The 19296-nt window shown below is 38.2% G+C and overlaps 1 protein-coding gene and 1 long non-coding RNA gene across 2 annotated transcripts in view; one reads left to right on the forward strand and one right to left on the reverse strand.

Annotated features, from left to right (window-relative positions):
- The window catches only part of Arp3 (Actin-related protein 3), a 95604-nt gene extending 86720 nt beyond the window's left edge, over positions 1-8884 (forward strand). The window contains exon 8 of the mRNA XM_067146735.2: positions 6270-8884. Within this exon, the coding sequence (XP_067002836.1) occupies positions 6270-6365 (96 nt within the window). The 3' untranslated portion in view covers positions 6366-8884. The remainder of the gene's footprint in view (positions 1-6269) is intronic.
- LOC136873659 (uncharacterized) overlaps positions 1-19296 on the reverse strand; it is a 131659-nt gene that overhangs the window by 43256 nt on the left and 69107 nt on the right. The window lies entirely within an intron of this gene.

Below are 19296 nucleotides of genomic sequence, written 5' to 3' on the forward strand. Positions count from 1 at the left end.
GTGGATTCAAATAAACTATTTTAAATAGTTATATTATACGATCGCCTATCACGCGACACAACTCAAAAGACCTGCACCCGGCTCCGGAGGTTACGCGCCAATATTGTCGTTTTTATAATAATATTTACATAGCAAAAAATGTCCCAATATAGTACCCGTATTTTATTATTTTGCTTTCCACCTATTTTTTATGCTGCCCGCATTTATAGTTTTCCCGCATCCATAGTCCCCCCCCGCCCCCGCCTGAAAATGATGCATCGAGGTTTTACTGTACTCGATTTTCCCTAAATTTCAGAAAAGATACACAAAAGGCCAAATATTTCACCATGCATGCATCATGGAAACACATTGTATGTCCCAGCAGAATAATAATAATAAAATAATAATAATAATAATAATATTTTCGCTGTAAATTTATGAGGGAACAGCCTTTCTGAAATTTAACCCGACGTGGTAATAAACTAACCTCTGAAATCAGTGATGCACACTGTCATATCTTGTGATGTATCGCATTTTTATTTATTTACTGTACGTAGTACTAAAATCAACTGCCGGGCCGAGTGGCTCAGACGGTTGAAGCACTGGCCTTCTGACCCCAACTTGATAGGTTGGATCTGGCTCAGTACGGTTCTGAAATACGTCAGACTCGTGTCTGTACACTTACTGGTACGTAAAAGAACTCCTGCGGGACTATATTTTGGCACCTCGGCATCTCCGAAAACCGGTAAAAGTAGTTAGTGGTATGTAAGGCCAGTTAGATAGTTATTACCAAACTTAGTTGTTTATTTCAGCCTTTGTTGTGACTGAGCTAACGAAAGCTGTCACGTTATTTACGCACTTATGAAGAGGAAGAAGAAGAATTATGAAGACATGTTCTCTCTCATTTCGAACTTGAATATTTCTTTTCACCAGTCAACGGGGATTAATAATCGGCAGTGCAAGATAGATACAGATGATATAGATGTTGATTTCCATAGGGAACCTGAAATATTTGTCCCGAATGAGTAAATTTATAATACCAATATAAATGTTTCGTTATTGGACATTATAAATTTTCCAGCTGGAATATTAGCGCAACATAGCTCGCTAGTGCGGGTAGCAGACGTAGTGAGAATTCTATATGGATGATCGATTGTGTTCAATTTAAATCTAGACTTCAGAATCACACAACTAAAAATGCCTGTCGTACACCATCACATTTTGTTTTCAGTTCAATACTTCACAAGAAAAATTTCAAATCTTGTCAAAGAGTTCAACATTGCCGAAGGTTTGACAAGATTTGAAAAGATTTGGCAAGGTTTGATAGAATTTTGTTTTAATGTGGAGGAAAGTCAGCCAGCAGTTGTGGTTTTTGGACTGGCAGTATGATATATTCTTAAAAGGAAGAGAAACGCACAGTAAGGCATAATTTACATGGGAAAAACATTGTGATATTCTACTACATAATTTTTGTAATGTATTTACTGCCTTCATTTGCAGAGGTTATGTTATATTGCAATTACACACATGATTTGAATAAAAAATTACAGCAATGCAATGGAAATTCGTATCTTATTGCACGAAAACATATTAGAAATTCAGTAATAATGTTGATCGTGTTATTTGGTTAACGTCTTCCAATATTGGAAGAATTCGCTATATGTGAAGATCGTCATAAATCAAACATTGCGGATGGTGTATACTTATAGGTTATCGTACAGTAATAAATATAAAAGCTGTCAATTTCCTTGAGAAATTTCTCTTCCATCTTCTTGTACTCTTCCATTTTATTTATTTTATTGTGGTACTCTACGGAGCTCCCTGAGTAAAGGTAGAGATGTGCTTCATACTTTACACACGCAACATCCCCCGGTCATGAAGCCATTTTTGTTTTTTACATTCCTAGCAATCCCAGCATGCCTGGTGACTTAGTGCACACCATTAATACTCAAATTGCAATATTCAGTTCTGTCAAAGTCTTTGATCGACAGGACATGAATCGAGTTTCAACACACAACGTTTTATAATACAAAATAAAACACACCAGCATAATTCAAACAAGGGACCAGTTAACAAACCTGACGAAAAGTGCAGCGATGTTTCACCGTGCAAAATGAAAGTTAAAAATATTCTAGGCTATATTACATTTGCATTTAAAGTTTCCATTCACAACACTAAATTTAAATACAGTAGTTACCTTACAGCCCTCCCAAGTGCATCTTTTGAAGGAGATCACAGAATTGTGATAGCTAAGTTAAAGATGGGAAGGATACAAAAAATGACTGAGATTAGGCAGAGATAGCTAAGGGTGTGGAAATTGGAGGAGAAGGAAATAAATGAATAGTTCCAGTCACACATTAACCCCTCAGCGTCGCAGCCATTTAAAGATCTTCCTGTCCCGTGGCCGGATGAGATTTCAACTATGCGCGACTGAAATACACTGATTCATTCAAGCGTTACTACATGTATACGAGTAGCCCGATATTCACGAAATGTGGAATTCCTTATGATAGAACTATGTACATGCAGATAATTACATAATTGTTTCACATTTACTTAGTAATTTAGTTTCATGTGATAGAGTTTGAAGCACTCTTCGAGACAGAGACCCAAGTCACACTCCTGGCAGCAGTACACGGACGTCTTCTTTTCGCCGTGTTTTGAACATACCATGCAACGTTTCTGAGGTTTGGGTTTCTCACTCTTGGGTGCTAATTTCCTGATAAAACATCTTTCCTGCAACCTTGGAACTGTATTATCTGATGCGCACCGGCCTTGAGTATTTCGTTCCTCGCCCGAGCGAGCGTATTTTGTAAACAAACCTTCCATCAGCCGAACCCGATAAGATAACTTCTCATTGTTTGTCCCTGTGACTTGTCTGAATATTATTAGAGAATTCAGGAATCGGAATTCACTGTTGAAAACTTTCCTTTGACCTGTATAATTATCCATAGCCTCCCACATGAAATTTCCAAGTACTGGTTCCTCTCATCATTTACCACTGCCACATCATCTATTTCATGATCACTGCTGCTTATATTGTCACTACTACTTCCGACTAAACTTTCATCTGAATTATACAATATTTCAAGCACGTTACTGTCAGTTAAACCACGGCTGAGGGCGGCGCGTCACACGGACTGACGAAGCTGCAGCGAGACCAAAAGCAGCAGGACGAAACTGAATGAGCGGAATAACATTTATCACGGAAAACCCAACTCGATACATATTTCAGATAAAAGGTCGAGACATCGTCTTTCAAACAAGATATATACCATGAACAACTGGTTCTCGTATCGCATGACAGAAAGCAGCACAGTGCGCTCGTGGAGAGTTACGAAAATATTACAAGCTGAGAAATAAAGACAAATATAATAAATAAACTGCACTGTACAAATAGAGCAAAGAACATCAAGCGAAAAGACAAACTTCTCAGATCATTTCTTTATTTTATTTTGTGAGAAAGAATGAATGAAGCAAACAGACAGAGATTAGTGCTCAGACTTACTTGACAAATACTTGTCCTTACAAAAACAATTTCATTTTTACGATTATCAATTCTTATTTATAACGCTGATAAACCCGAAAATGTCTTCTTGGAAACAAAACAATTTGCATTTCCATAACTCAAAAACTCTTCGCGCTATAGCCGTAAATGCGAAACCATGTATGGGTTTATACCACGTATAAATGTCGGCGCTGAGGAGTTAAAACAAGTATACCTAAGAAAGACATCGAAAGGGTCGAAGAAGAATGGGCATACTTTAAAACAATCATGATGGAGTCTGTAGAAAAGACCTGTGGAAGAGTATCAGGAAGGAAGAAAGATCAAGAAACGCCCTGGTGGAATGAGAAGGTAAAACATATAGTTAAACGGAAGAAACAAGCTTGGAAAAAATGGCTGAGAAACAGAACAGCAGAATGCAGGCACTGCAAGAAGGAGTGCTCCAAGGTGGTTCAAGAAGAGAAAAAGAAATACTGGAAAAATTCACTGAATCTCTGCAAGAGGATACAACTGGAAGCAAAAAGATCTTATCCAGTGGGTAAAAAAAGAATAAAAACCCAGGTGAAGGTGCTAACTTCATTAAAAATGAACAGGAGGAAGTGATGACACAGAAGCAGGATATATTGCAGAGGTGAGGAAAATATTTCGAACAGCTTTACAATGTGCAGAATACCTCAGTATAAGGAGAAACCGAAAAACCAGATTTAGTGCAGATGGAAGATAAGGAAAACGAGGTGTCCACAACAGAAATTGAGTGGGCCACTAAAAGAATGAAACGAGGCAAGGCGGCTGGAATTGACGAGTCACCATAGAGTCATGAATCTGCACTTTTCTGTAATTTATTACCCCAAAGGACTCTTGTGGTGAAGGGCGACCCATGCAAAGGTGGAAAACGCAGTAAAGAAAGACTAACAGTTCTTTTGTACTGCAGCATGGATGGTAGTGATAAACTGAAACCAATTATTATCAGCAAGTCTGTCAACCTGTGAGCATTTGAAGGCCTGCGTAACATTTTGTGCACGTATGAAGCAAACACGAAAGCATGGACGACATCAGCGCTTTATCGAGCTGCTATTACTGCTGTCAAAAATTGTTGTTCCTTGTGGTGTGACTGAATCTGATGCTTTTAGTTATTGCTGTCGTACGCAGAGTAAAACCACTTCTTGTGTTGCTTAAGTCGTGACTTTCCTTAGTGCGTGTGTCTAAAATTGCCTACTGTGTGAGATGTGAACAGACTGTGCTATTGTTTATTTAAAAGATAGAGTTCCTTTCCATAACATGTGAAGAAGTCTATTAGTGACATTAAAAGCAAACTGCCTGTACTGTGTAGTGTTAATTTAAATTTCTGTCTTCAGTTTTTGGTTCTGTGAACAGCATAGTTCGAACTGTTGGCTGTGTGAATGCAGAACATTGTAGACATCTTTGGGCTCTACCTTTTAAGAATTTCACAGAGAATTGGAAGCCAGTCATTGACTGCTTTTTCGTCTACACTTCCCGATTTGCCTTTTATTGTGTGAAGCAAAATGCCACGCCTGGCTTTAAAGTGGTTTAACCATCTATCGCTGCATTGGAAGTCTGAAATATTTAGTCTGAGAGCCAAGTCTTGCACCTTAGATTTTAACACGGGCCCTGAAATAGAAACTTCTGCAGCTCGTTTTTGGGTGAACCCCTCAAAAAGGGCAGCTTCAAGGTCAGCATGGTCCGCACCACGCAGTTTTCCGCTCCCGCTTGGAATGCTACTTTTTAAAACAGCGTCTTTGATTTTTTCCTTATTTTTAAGGATAGTAAATAGAGTCGAAGATGTTAAATTATACCGCCTGCCTATTTCACTTTTGCTCACACTGCTTTTTTCACAAGCCTGCACAATTTCATATTTTGTAGCCAAATCTAACGATTTTCGTTTCCCACTCGACATTGTAAATATGTAAAGTCACAACAGAACGAAGTGGATTTGTTTTATTACCAATACTGTTTTCAAAAGGAATGAAGACTCCCAAACACAACTTAGAAACAGCCGAGAGTATAATGGTGCCAATAAAATCCTTTACATGAGACCCGCTGCTACAATGTTTACAATTATAGATTATAGATTATATAGATTATAGATTACGAGCTGCAATGTTTGTCGATATTTTTGTAGAAGGTTTTATAATCTAACTGTGTAAAATGGTCACACTAATATACAAAAATTGTGAAATATTGAGTTATGCGGAAAAAAATAATCCATAGTTTTTTGTTATCTTTTTACGCTGAAGATTTGTAACATGTAGTGTGTAAATGCCGATGACGGAAAATAAAACATGTTAAAATCTCTCGTGATAACAGGTGACTCTGTGAAAGGGTTCTCGTTGTAACCGAAGGCTATTGTACAGTTTAATATAGGAATTTTGAAGGGACATAAAAAACCTGTCATTACAACGGGATTCTCGTTATACCCCATACTCGCTATTACGGACTTTTACTATACGTACCCAAGCTGCATGGAAATTAACTTATTCTGTAAAAAATTCCCCATTCAATAAAATTACTGGCATAATTCTCGTACCAAAGTTCTTAATTGCAATATTCAAAGAAAGAAGTAAGAGAATTATGCCAGTAAATATAGAGTACTATCATCCTGGGGAACACACATCCTTAATACTTGAAGTGATCTACCTGTTCCTGCTCTTAGACTTCTTCTGTACCGACTTTAGTGTTGGTCATGTTCATTTTCATATTACCTACCCCTCCTTTCAAGCCCTCGTTGAGTTGGTACCACCGTTACATGGTCATGTTTTTGTTTTAGCCGGAATTCTACCAGGTTTGTCACACCAAGGCTGCGTACGAAGAGTATGGACCAAGCATATGCCGCCACAATCCTGTGTTCGGAACTATGACGTAAAGGTGCGTATGTGTGCCAGTGACTCCGGTGGAGTCATACAGACAGATACGAGTGAGTGAAGCAGCAAAGTTTTAGCCGTGCTGTTTGCTCAGTAAAAAAATAAATTCCAGTTGTAAATTCCCTGTCATTCATGAGTTGTAACATCATTGGAAATGTGAGAATATCTTCACAGTTTCCAAGCATGTAAATTAATTATTGTATAAACGCTCATAGACATCGTCAATTGTCACAAAAAGAGTAATATTACACCAATGTAAAAGAATGTATAAACCAGAACTTAATTGTTATGTTCAATTTTGATCATGTATAGTATGTTGATGAATTTCTACCTTATATGGGTTCTCAAGGAATAGGTAGACTTGAACAGACATGCAAGAGCACGTGGTCAGAAGATGCAACTAATTTGCGTATCTGTTAACAAATATTAGAAAATTTTTGAAATAATCTCTGAGAAGGCATGGAAAATGTTTTCAGTCGATCAAACATGGTCTAAAAGTTATACCTGAAAAATATTTTTCACATTCTCCGAAAGCTAGTCAGCACTGAAAAAGCATGGTTTCTTTCCAGTTTTATACATCTCTGGTGTAGACTGCAAGTACCAGAATCGCAACTTGATAACTTTATTGAAAAGTCTTTATTTACAAAATTTTGCAGCAATTATTTCCATTTATGATCAACAAGACGTTTGTAAAGAGCAGTTAGTATTTTCTCATCGTGAAATTTATAGGAACATGAACTTCAGTGCATGTTATAGTATTATTAACAGTTCCTGTAAATCAGTTGCATTAAATACACTTTCTGATCAAATGTATTTACACTTCTACTACTCAAAACTTTCCTCTGTGTGTTCCGTGAATGTACTTCCTAGTAGCAGACATTATTACCGGGTGGTTGGACCCCACCTTTCGCATTAATTACAACTGAAACACTGTAAGAGAAACCGTCTTCCTTGGGTAATGGCAGACTATTATTCCCGCAGCACTGTCGCAAGCATAGTTAGTGAGGTGGGTCATTAGAGTCTGGAGTGAAGTCGCCATTCTTCTTCATCCCAGAGGTATTTGATAGGATTGAAGTCAGGCTTCGAGATGGCCAGTTCATTCCCGCACAAGCAGACCCTGCTTTATGGCAGAGAGCATTTTCATGCTGAAATGCTGTGATCTCCGAACTGGTTTTCTACCGTAGACAACACCCAGCTAGTCAAAATCCTTCTACCTTTAACATGCTTGGTAATAAAGCACCCAGTTCCTTCCAAGAAACCCCACCTCACCTTTGCCAAAAGGGTGCAATGTACAGACTAGCATGTATCATTCCCTAAACCCTCCCCTTGCTTTGAAACATTCATCACTCCAAATCACACGTCTCCATTCATCCGTTTACTAAACTCTATCTCAAATGACTTGGGAGACAAAGTAAACAAAAAGAACCTTGGGAAGTGAATTCGTAATAGTACAGGCTACCTTCAGGTAAAGTATTACAAAGACTTTATGTGAGTAATGTTATTTCCACGTAAACATTTTATGTACGTCAACTAAATCCATTAGCTCCACTTTTCACTTTAAAAAGCTGTTGAGTTTCAATTCTTAATCGATACTCGTGCATTAGAGTACCTTTAGAAAGGGGCGAAGTGACAACAGCAGAACAGCCATTGCATCATATAGTCGCTGCTCATTTCGCTAACATCTGCTGTGTGACAGTGTTCATATTGTGCTAGTGAATTAAATTATTATTATTATTATTATTATTATTATTATTATTATTATTATTATTATTATTATTATTATTATTATTATTATTGGTTTCTTTCTTGTTCATATTTAGTAATGGACTATTATTAATGAAGTTGATAGTCTATCTTTGTTTTGGTGTTCAGGATTTAGTTCACTGTTGCAAGTGCAAAACTTCACAGGCTGTGACTTCATAGCCACAAATTTCATTCATGGTTCACTCAATGTTCACAATAAAGAAAGAAGAAGATAATATCCACCTTTTCAATACTATATATTACGTGAAAATTTACATTTTTGTTAAATCGTCACGTTTTTTGTACATCTTGTACCGGTTTCGACAAGATTCCATGTCATCATCAGCCAAGGACTAATTGCACAAAGACAAAATACATTGATCATGACTCCCATAGTAATATCACAATAATAGTTCAAAAAATATACATGATAAAGCTAAAATGATATTTATATATATACAGGCTGATTGTCAGCGAGATAAAAATGGTTGTTTTTGTATAGGGTGTACATCTTAGTATTACTAATTAAAAGAATAACTAGTTAAAAGAAATTAATTCTACTTGTAGCAAAAAACAATTATCAGCCTTTGATCTATGTTGCCTCTATCTGTTGAACATTCGGATTCAGTATATAAAGGCTTTATGGCGATGTTTGACATATTAAAAGAAGTGAACAAAAACTTGGTCAGAGTGTTCCATATGAATACGTGCACATTAAAAAGTAAAATTATTCCAATGGGGCTGCAACTTGGACTTAACAAATGAAGAATTTTAATGTATTGTCCAATGTAACCACTTGCAGTGACAACTAATCCATTTGGTTACATTGGACAATACATTAAAATTCTTCATTTGTTAAGTCCAAGTTGCAGCCCCATTAGAATAATTTTACTTTTTAATGTGCACGTATTCATATGGAACACTCTAAGTGTTTGTTCACTTCTTTTAATATGTCAAACATCGCCATAAAGCCTTTATATAATGAATCCGAATGTTCAACAGATAGAGGCAACATAGATCAAAGGCTGATAATTGTTTTTTGCTACAAGTAGAATTAATTTCTTTTAACTAGTTATTCTTTTAATTAGTAATACTAAGATGTACACCCTATAGAAAAACAACCATTTTTATCTCACTGACAATCAGCTTGTATATATAAATATCATTTTAGCTTTATCATGTATATGAACTATTATTGTGATATTGCTATGGAAGTCATGATCAATGTATTTTGTCTTTGTGCAATTAGTCCTTGGCTGATGATGACATGGAATCTTGTTGAAACCGGTCCAGATGTACAAAAAAAAGTGATGATTTAACAAAAATGTAAATTTTCACGTAATATATAGTATTGAAAAGGTGGATATTATCATTTTTTTTTCTTTATTGTGAATCTTGATTCAATACGGAACCTGAAGAATGAAATTCTTAACGTTAAATCACTAAATGTTACCATACAGAATATTTCTGCGCAAGTTAAGATGACATGTAGATAATTATAATTCATTCAATGTTAAGAAAACAGTATTGCTCTTATGACAACAGAGTTGCCATATCGAACAGCTTTGCTCAGCAGCATCAGGGGAAAAAGGGCGGCACATAAATTTGTGAAAATCAGTACCCATATTTAAGGTCAAGGTAAAAAGCGGAAGAAACTAAGCTGCAAATTATTTTTATGAACTAAAGGGGACGGGGAGTTGACGGGGGCTATTTTTTGTTTGTACAGTCAGAGATAAACTACGGCACACAGAAAACCTCAGCATTGAAGTGCACAGCAAATTGGAGGAGAAAATAGAAAAATAATATTTTTGATGGGCTCGAGGGGTGAGGGATGCATTTGATTGCATTTAATAAATTTCCCCAGGCAACGTGTGGGGTACTACTGTGCTGTCGTATCGCTCACAAGTACAATAGTAAAATTTAAATTAGGTCATAAAGAAAAAGTGGTAAAATTAAAGTAAGCTTAAGAAAGAACAGCTAAATAACAAAACCAAGCACAAATGAAACACACGGTTATTTTATTTTATCAGTACAAGTTATGGCATGATGTATCGCTGCACACAGCACCACCAAAATCTTCAGTAACAGCTTCTGTACAGTACAAGAATAATAGATCACACAGAAATACTATACAATATGCAACCAAATCTCAGTCAACACAAGGCAAGTGCACACTGATTTAAAGCCTAAAAACACACACGCACAGAGTGAGGGTCTACACCAGAGCAACACAGAAGAAGGAAAATGAAGAAAGGCAACAAAACAATGGCTGTTCCTGTCATTGTGCTCCTCCCTATGAATATATTTATGAAAAAGAAAATGTTGTGTAGTTATTTTAATAACTCACGGGCATGTCTCATCCTTTTTATCTATCTTTCATAATGCATTGCAAAATACAGTATAATATCCCTTAATCACGAGGAATTATGGGTGTTTCAGAGGGGGTGGGGGTGTGTTCACTCCTTGTAGGTTCATAAGAGCAGTACTGTTTTCTTAACGTGGAATGAGCTATAGGCCTACAGTTATTGTCATCACTTTATAACCTGTGCTGTGATCGCTGCTTATACTACAAACCCTCAATTTTTATTCACTATTTGCAGAGTATTAGGCCTATAGAACTGTTGTTGCTTCCGACTTAACCACTGCATGCACTTAACACATCTTGCATCCATGTTCATTCTTATCATCACACAAAATATTTCAGAATTTTGAATATTAAATAATCCTTCAGGGAAGGAGGGGGGGGGGGGGGGGGCTTTAAAAAAATACTCATATCAGCAGTGATAAAGGTTTCATGGAGGGAGGGTTACCATATTTTGAATATAACTCCACGAAAGACGTATCACGAAGAAATTAATGAAGACGTATTCAAAGAATGCTCTGTTAATATTCTCTCATCTTGAACCTAATAATAATAATTAATCTATTGATTTTATGGCCCACTAACTACTTTTAAGATTTTCGGAGACACTGAAGTGCCAGAATTTTGTCTTGCAGGAGTTCTTTTTTGTGCCAGTAAATCTACCGACCCGAGGTTGGTGTATTTGCGCACCTTCAAATATTACTGGACTGAGCCAGCGCTCTACCATCTGAGCTACTGTTGAACCCAATAGGCCTTACCATTCGGTACTGCCAAACCAGCCATGGGAAAAGAGGAATAAGATTAAGGGAATCCTTTACAAACTGAAGAGCATTGAGTGCTACACGTGTCAGGTAGGTGATAATGCGCTGCAGTTGGGAAGAAGTTTTAAGGTTCGTTGAATGGCTGTGGAGCCAACAAAACTTCTATCCCTGTGGAAGAAAGAAAACTGATGCCGTCTCTTCAGTGTTGAGAAATGTGTGTAACACACGTCATTGAGAAAAAAGAAAATAACGTGGGGCAGAGACCAACTAGTAGAGGATGCCATTGAATGGCTTGTAATGAACTCGACTCCGACAGTGATTACAACGCTATGCACAGAATTGAGTACCTTCTTCCAACCAGTAGTGGCGATTGGGAATTAGAAGGGGGGGGGGAGGGCAAAAATATGTAGAGACAACAAAAAAATTACCCGGGTTTGTGGGATGTTTCTTGATGCTCTGTGAGCGAATTTTGACAGAGAGGTAAAGGTTGACAGTTTACCAACTTAAGTGCAGTAATAACTCAATGGTTTTTTGAGATTTTGATTCAATGCCACTCAGTAAAACAATATTACACTTAAATAGAAGTACAGCGTGATAATACAATTAACCCTTTGCCGTACCCCATTTAAAGGTGGCTGCCCGGCCATAATTAGTGTTTTCTGACAGAGTCCTTTAAATCCCAATAGGCACAGAAGCATAAATACCACCCTTTAAAAGATAATAACTAGAAGTCTAACGAATAAAGATAAAAATGTAATTTCTTTTGCATTTTGTTCCTAAATGATTAGTGCATAAAAATGTGTACTTGCCCTAATTTTGAATGTCCACATTTCGCTCCAGATGGTATTCCAAAAAGCACCCCGTCCTGCACTGCTTACATTTTAATGTTGTTTGTTTGCCTCTCCCAGAAGCTGCCCTATTTTTCATTTGTAAACACAAAGCACACACTTTGGCACAACCAGGTATCTTCACAGAAGAATGAAATAATTTAGGGGATGGACAGCCGATGGGTAAACTTATTTTCCTGCCTGTACGTTTGCGAGACATGAAGTTCCCGATCAGCTGTTGCACCAGTTGCGCCGGAAGTTCAGCTGTCTGTTTCCATGAACTGTGAGAGCTGGTCGATTACTCATATTATAAAAAATGAAACTGTTCACAACGCACACATTGATCACAAAATGAAAAATAAATTTCCACTATTTTTTAGATGATCACCCAACCCCATAGTATTTTCTTTTCTGATCACTGATGTCCACGCCACCCACATGTCGTGTGTAATTTATGACAGCATGAGGACACGCAATTTCTATTTCTTCATTGCCTTTACCGGTTTTTCGTTTCACTGTTCCGTCATTCACAGAATCTGAATTTGTTGACAGCATAAGAACCTAATGGAAAATTCTAAATTCCTATGGAGGGAATTAGATATTTTTCACCAATAGAGTATGTCAAAAACATATCAGATGTAAGGCTCTTCAGGCATTTGCTCTATTAACCAGCATTTCGTCTTAGGTCTGACACTAGACTCATCAGAGTGGGATGTGTCAGACCCTACCCACTGACGCTGGGGTGTATGCAGGTGAACTTATCAGAAGCCCTTATAAGAGACACAGTCTGATAACTGCATACAGGAGATAAAACTCCACAATGGAATTATTGCCCGCCTAGCAATTCCGAATGGAATCCCACTCTGATGAGTGTAGTGTCAGACCTAAGACGAAACACTGGTTAATAGAGCAAACGCCTGAAGAGCCTTACATCTGATATGTTTTTGACAGCATAAGAACCTTTCGACACAACTCCATGATTAGACAACTTGGTGTGAACTTGAATGAGAATAATTTCTAACTAAAGACGATGTTTATAAAGTAGGTCTGCTTAGGAAATATATACGGGAAATGCTGTCAACAAGGTCCTGACAACTTGCTGAGTAAACGGAATACAGTATGGTTTCAAAAGACCCTTCAATATCTCTCTCAACACACTTCTAATGAACGTGAGTGTGTCGAGAGCTTTGGAGCGTTCAGCATGGCAGGTGGGTGATAATATTTGAGCGTTATGGATGACAAACAGTTAAAAATCATTAAATATTTGACTAAACACTAAGAAACTAACGGACCCTAAAGAGACTGCCAGATTGATGATGTGCGCGGCAAGCAGCTGAATCATACCTCAGTGTCCATGACCTTGGCAAACAAATATAACCCTACTACCCTTCTTCACAGCACATGCAAAAGTTTCACTACTTGATGTGGCGCTATATAAATCAGTGAGCCGCGACGAATGACATTTTGTGCGTATTTCCGCAAATAATTTTGTTAATTTAAAAAAAATTTTAAAAGTACAAGAAAGATAAGACAACAGCACTTGTACAAATTGCTTTATTTTTAATTTTTTTTAATAATTCCTATAATTCATAGTTTCAAGCAAATAAAATGGAATAAAAATGTAATGCTTTCTCTACAAAGTGGGAGTGGGGGGTGACTGCCTCCCTTCCCCCCAATCGCCACTACTGCTTCCAGAAATTTAATTCTTCAGAATTATATAGAATATCTGCTTTATTCATTCTGGCCATTGTTCAAATGTGGTATTCTTTTCATAACATGTTATTTAGAGGTTATTCAAACTATCTCTTGATCTTGCTGTTTTTACGTGAGTAGTACTACACCATGTACGTGGCTGGAGTTATTGGTGACTCCCAGGTTATTTTGAGATACAGTATAGTTGCACCACCAGCAAACAAAACGTGTGGTTTATGAGTCCTTGTACCTCCTGTCTCACTGCACAGCTAGTGGCACTGTGGAATTCACAGGTGATGGTATCACACAATCATGCGATTTTCTCATAACACATTCTTCAATGGTCCCCATCTGTTAACTCACATAGCCTGTTTCCCCGACAGTTGACTTGGACAGCTTGGAATGGCCTTGACTGATTGCTTACTGATGTGGCAACCATTCAGCATTAAGTCACTAAGCTTCCTTGCTCTAGCCATTCTGTAGCAGGTATCTTGTAGCTATGAACATCAAGCCCTCAGCAGCAACAGTTTATGGTGACGTCTAGGGGTATCCACATGCATTTGATCAGATAGTGTATACAAAAACATAGCGAGAGAGGGTGGTATCATCCGCTGAATACAGGGTTGGTTAATAGTAAACATTTACCCCCCATACATCGTGTTCTGTAATCTAAGGTCAAGACAGGCTATATGCTGTTTTTAACCAGAATAGAGCACAAATGAAACAAGATGATTTTTACAAGTATAATCTTACGTAGTTTATTATATTGTCATTTGGAGTCAGGAGAATGTTGTGCAATAAGAGAGATGTGTGCTCTGATGTTCATTGCTTGATTAAGAAATTAATGTTTCAGCATAAGAATTTTAAAATCATAATGCCACTTCTGCTTAATTTCCTTTATAAACATTATTTTGATATAAAATAAAATATTTACTTGTGATATTCTCTTGTAATTATTGCCTTTTACTCCCTCTTCTTGCCTCAGTTAACTTTATTAAAAATAAACAGACAAACCTCATGGCGCAACAGCTCTGATGGACCTTGGCGTACCAAGTGACTCCTGCTCAGCCCGAAGGCCTGCAGATTACAAAGTGACAACATGCTCAATGCGACGAATCCTCGCAGACGTTAGTCTCTATTTTCTAGTCTGGGGTCGCCTTCTCACCATCAAATAGCTCCTTAATTGTAATCATTAGGAATTGGAAGTTAAGGCACTATAGTGCTATTAAAACAATGTGCGCGTTCTGACAGTTCGCAGCACGTGGAGTGGGAACGCTGTGTTAGAGAAACGTTAAATATCGTTGCTATTATTCCAAGGTGGCTCAGCAGTAATTTTATTAGCTCAAATATCGTAAGACAACTAATTCCCCTTCCTCATAGGCTTTAATCAGTCTCTCTCCGGAAGATTTATTTTAATTTTAGGTAGATTTCAGTATCAGAATGGCATTTTGACAGGCCTGCTCAACATTCTGGGTTCAAATCCAGGTGAGGGTGAGAAAAATATCTAAGAGATTTTTGTACAAAGAGGAGAAATCTTTCGGACCCTGTCATACGCAACGGCACAATTTAAAATGCCAACTATAATTGGAATTAAGAGTTGTGCGAGGTAAAAGTCCGTCTTGTCGTTTCGAGTGCCTTTAAACTTGCAATCATTAGTCATAGAACCTCTTTTTATTGAAATCTGAAGCAAAACAAAAAACTTATATATTCTAACCATAGATCATGATTCCTAATTTCTAAAATCTCACATGCCTTGTCTAAAATTCGAAAAGTCGAAGTCCATCCACCTTAATGAGAAGAAAGCACAGAAGAGAAGAAGAAGAAGAAGAAGAAGAAGAAGAAATTATAACTATTATTTTCAGAGACAAAAAATAATCATCATTATCAAAATTTCGAAGGGCACTGGAAACACCTCTTATACTTCAATTCAAACATTAGCTTTTCAAGGCAATTTTGTCGACTTCATGCTAAAACTGGAAAATTTGCATTACCAATTTTCAAGAAAATCCAAAATTACATTTTATGCATATGATACTGATTATCAAAAAGCAGACTCCCTTACTGGTTACTCAGCTTTAAAATGCACTTTGGAGAAGTTCATCACAGTAGAAAATTACTCACCTTCACGGTGTGAGTGGAGCAACTCCCAGGGAGGAATCGCTTTCTTCACCTGCGGAGCTGGAGCTGGAACCGGAACCGAGGGAGATGATCATTTCTTCCACACAGTGTTCTAAAACTCCTTCCTTTTTCCACTGCTTTGCGTCAGTCCCCATGTGTGTTTCACCACAGAGGCCCATTCTCAATACCCTCTCTGGTCAGTCTCTCTATTTCAGTGATGGTGAACCTCTTGTTGTTCTCAGCTACGTAACCCTTCACTTGTGACCAAATGGGTTCAAATGGGCATGGTAAGGAGGCAGCCTGATCACCTGATGGCCATTCATTTTTGCTATCTCATCGATGACATAATCGGGTTTCGGTTTGTAAGCTGTCACAAGCTCCATTAGCTCCGACTTTGTAGTACAAGGTTCAATGGTAATATCTGTGTTCCGAGGCAAGACATGTCTTTCTACCCAAGCCAGCATGTCAGCTTTTCTCGTCTGCATTGTTGGGGCTCTGTCCGCTATTACAGAATGATATGGAGCATTATCCATAACAATGGTGGACTTGGGAGGAATGTTTTTAAGGAGGGGATTTCCAAACCATGCCGTGAAGGAAGCAGCATTCATTTCTTCGTGGTAGTCCCCTGTTTTTCGCGACCGGAACATGAGGAAACAATTTGGAACGAAGCCTCGTGCAGTGCCAGCATGCAGGACAATGATCCTACTTCCCTTTCCTAACGGGGCTTTCATTGTGCCTTCTGGTGTTCTATCTGACCACCCCTTGGTTAAGGTGTGGCCAGCGTTTACAAATGTTTCATCAAGCCACACAATGCTTTCGTAATCTGCATTCCTAACAGCCCTCAAGTAGCGACAGCGCCAAGCTACGATATCATGTCTCTCCATCAACACAGTTCGGTTTGAGTATTTTTCAAAATAAAATCCTAACTTATGAAGGGAGATTCGAAGGGAAGACGCACTACCAAAAAACAATTTATCTTCTCTAAGACTCGTATGTAGTTTCCGTAGTGTTGGGTGTTCCTTTCTCTTGTAATAGGCATATATATGCCGTCGAATTGCTCCTTCCTGGAAACCATCCATACTGGTCACACGTTTGTCATAGTGCCAGGTTTTGCCCAGTGTTGATAACCCGTCGTGCGATGGTCCAGGTACATCCACTCCCTCTCTTTCCCCTTCAGCTTCTTCCCATGGCTCCTTTCCTTTCTTTTCTTTTTCTTTCCCTATTCTAATTACTGTAGCTTGAGAAATTTTTAAAGCTGCTGCTGTTCTTTCTACAACTTTGTTAACGTCTATCAGTGGGCCTCCATTTTCCCTTTCAGCCTCAAAATATTCCCGTACGGCACATACCATATCGCGAGCTTGACCACGAATAGCGAAGCCATGCCTTCCCATTACCCTTGCCTTTTTTCTAGGTGAATGAATTCTAAGTCGCCCTCGTTGTCGTTTAGCGGCGCTCTGAGTTCAGTAAATGCGATGGTGTTAAAATGACACTATACTACACAATACTAAAATGTACACTACACTAGAACGCCAGCCTCGATAACGATACACTTATTAACACGAACACAATAGCACTATAATATTTAGCTGATTTCAAAAACACACTATACAGATAATTATATCACTCAAAGTAGACATTGTTAGCCCAGCCACATGTGCTACGGTATACTATATTGGCAACGTGGAACTCGGACCGACTGCCTCTCGAAGCTGTCAGACAGCGGGGGTAGGAAAAGGGAGAGTGCGTGTCGAGATGAGATTGGCTGAAACGGGAGGCGTGTACTGGTTGCCATAATAAATGCCACCTCCTACTACCACGCTGAGAGCTGTCAGAACACGCACATTGTTTTAATAGCACTATAAAAAGCAGTATTTTTGCTTCCTGGAAAAATTAAATTATAACTATTTATTAATCAGCATTCACATCTTTATCTTCTTTTTTTAAATTAGGGTTGTTTATAGTCGCTTCAACTCCAAGGTCTTATCATGACTCTTACATAATGATTACAGAATAATAGTAATAATATTGTAATTATTTTTAAAAAAAGGAAAATATAATTAAGTATAATGTAATTAGACTTTGGAGTGAAAGCCAGTGTCCTTAAGGAAGTTGATGACTTGATGACTCAGTGCTGGGGCAGTGTCACTTCCATTTCCTTAGGTATGTTGTGGTGTTGGCACCATTGGTGATACAGTCATATTCTGAGATGATACACTTGACAGTGAGAGAGCAGTTACATTTACTGCAGGTGGGAGATTGTTTCTTTTCTAAGAGATAGTTGTGGGTGATCTTCATGTCTCCTATCCTTAGTCAGGAGATTAAGACTTGTTCATGTGGTGGTGAGGTTTTGGAGAGGATCGTCGTCGGCTGTAACTCGATCCGAGTATATATTACAGTGCGGCTCTTGACACCAACCTTAAAGTAAAATTAAATGATATAATGAATGGAATCTAACATCTCGCAGCCGGTGGCAGTCAGTAGCAGCGATGTGCGGCTTAACGTTATTAGTGCTATAGGGCAGTGGTGAGAGATGGGAGGTGAATGTAGTTCCGGGGCCTTCCGTTAGATAGTGCTTTGAGCACGAGAGTGTGTCGTGAGGTGAAGCCAGTCACGTTCACGTGTAGGCAGTATCGACTGCCGATACTTTTCTGTGTGCAGTTGTTGTGTGCTGTTTCAGTACAGTTGTGGCCAGGTGTCCGAACAGTTGCAATGCTGTCCAAGAAGCGTAAATATGAAGAGGAGAATCAAGTTTGTAATACCGACTGCGAGGAAGAATTCGTTTTTGTAGAAAGAAATGGTAAGCCAGTATGTCTTTTGTGTCAACTAACTTTGTCACAGTTCAAGGCCAGTAATCTAAAATGCCATCATGACCTAACCACAGCAGTTTCAACAAAGATTTCCCTGTTGGCTCTCAGTTAAGGAAAACCAAACTAAAATCATTAAAGAATAAACTTCATGGTCAGAGTAGGGTTATGTCAATTTTTACCAAGGAAGCAGATTTGACAACAGAAGCTGGCTTCATCTTGGCTTTTAATATTGTAAAAGCAAAAAAGCCTTACACAGAGGGAGAGTTTATTAAGAAGAACATGGCACAAGTTATTTCTGTTTTAGAACCCGAAAATAAGAAACTGCAGAAACTGATCAACGAAATGCCCGCTGCTAGACACACAATAGAGAGGCGAGTTTCTGTTATTAGTGCGGATAATTTAAATAATTTACAAAAAATCTAACCAAGTGCTCGGCAGTAAGTCTGGCTCTGGAAGAGTCTACTGATATCAAAGATAAACCACAACTAGCCATATTTGTTAGGTATGGGTCAAGGGACTTGCAGGTGGTGGAAGAACTTTTAGACCTGGTTACTCTGAAGGATACTACTTGTGGTTGTGATATTAAATAAGCCCTGGATGATATTTTACAGAAAAATTCAGTG

The sequence above is a fragment of the Anabrus simplex genome, chromosome 5 (genome assembly GCF_040414725.1).
Source record: "Anabrus simplex isolate iqAnaSimp1 chromosome 5, ASM4041472v1, whole genome shotgun sequence".
Taxonomy (NCBI): Eukaryota; Metazoa; Arthropoda; class Insecta; order Orthoptera; family Tettigoniidae; genus Anabrus; species Anabrus simplex.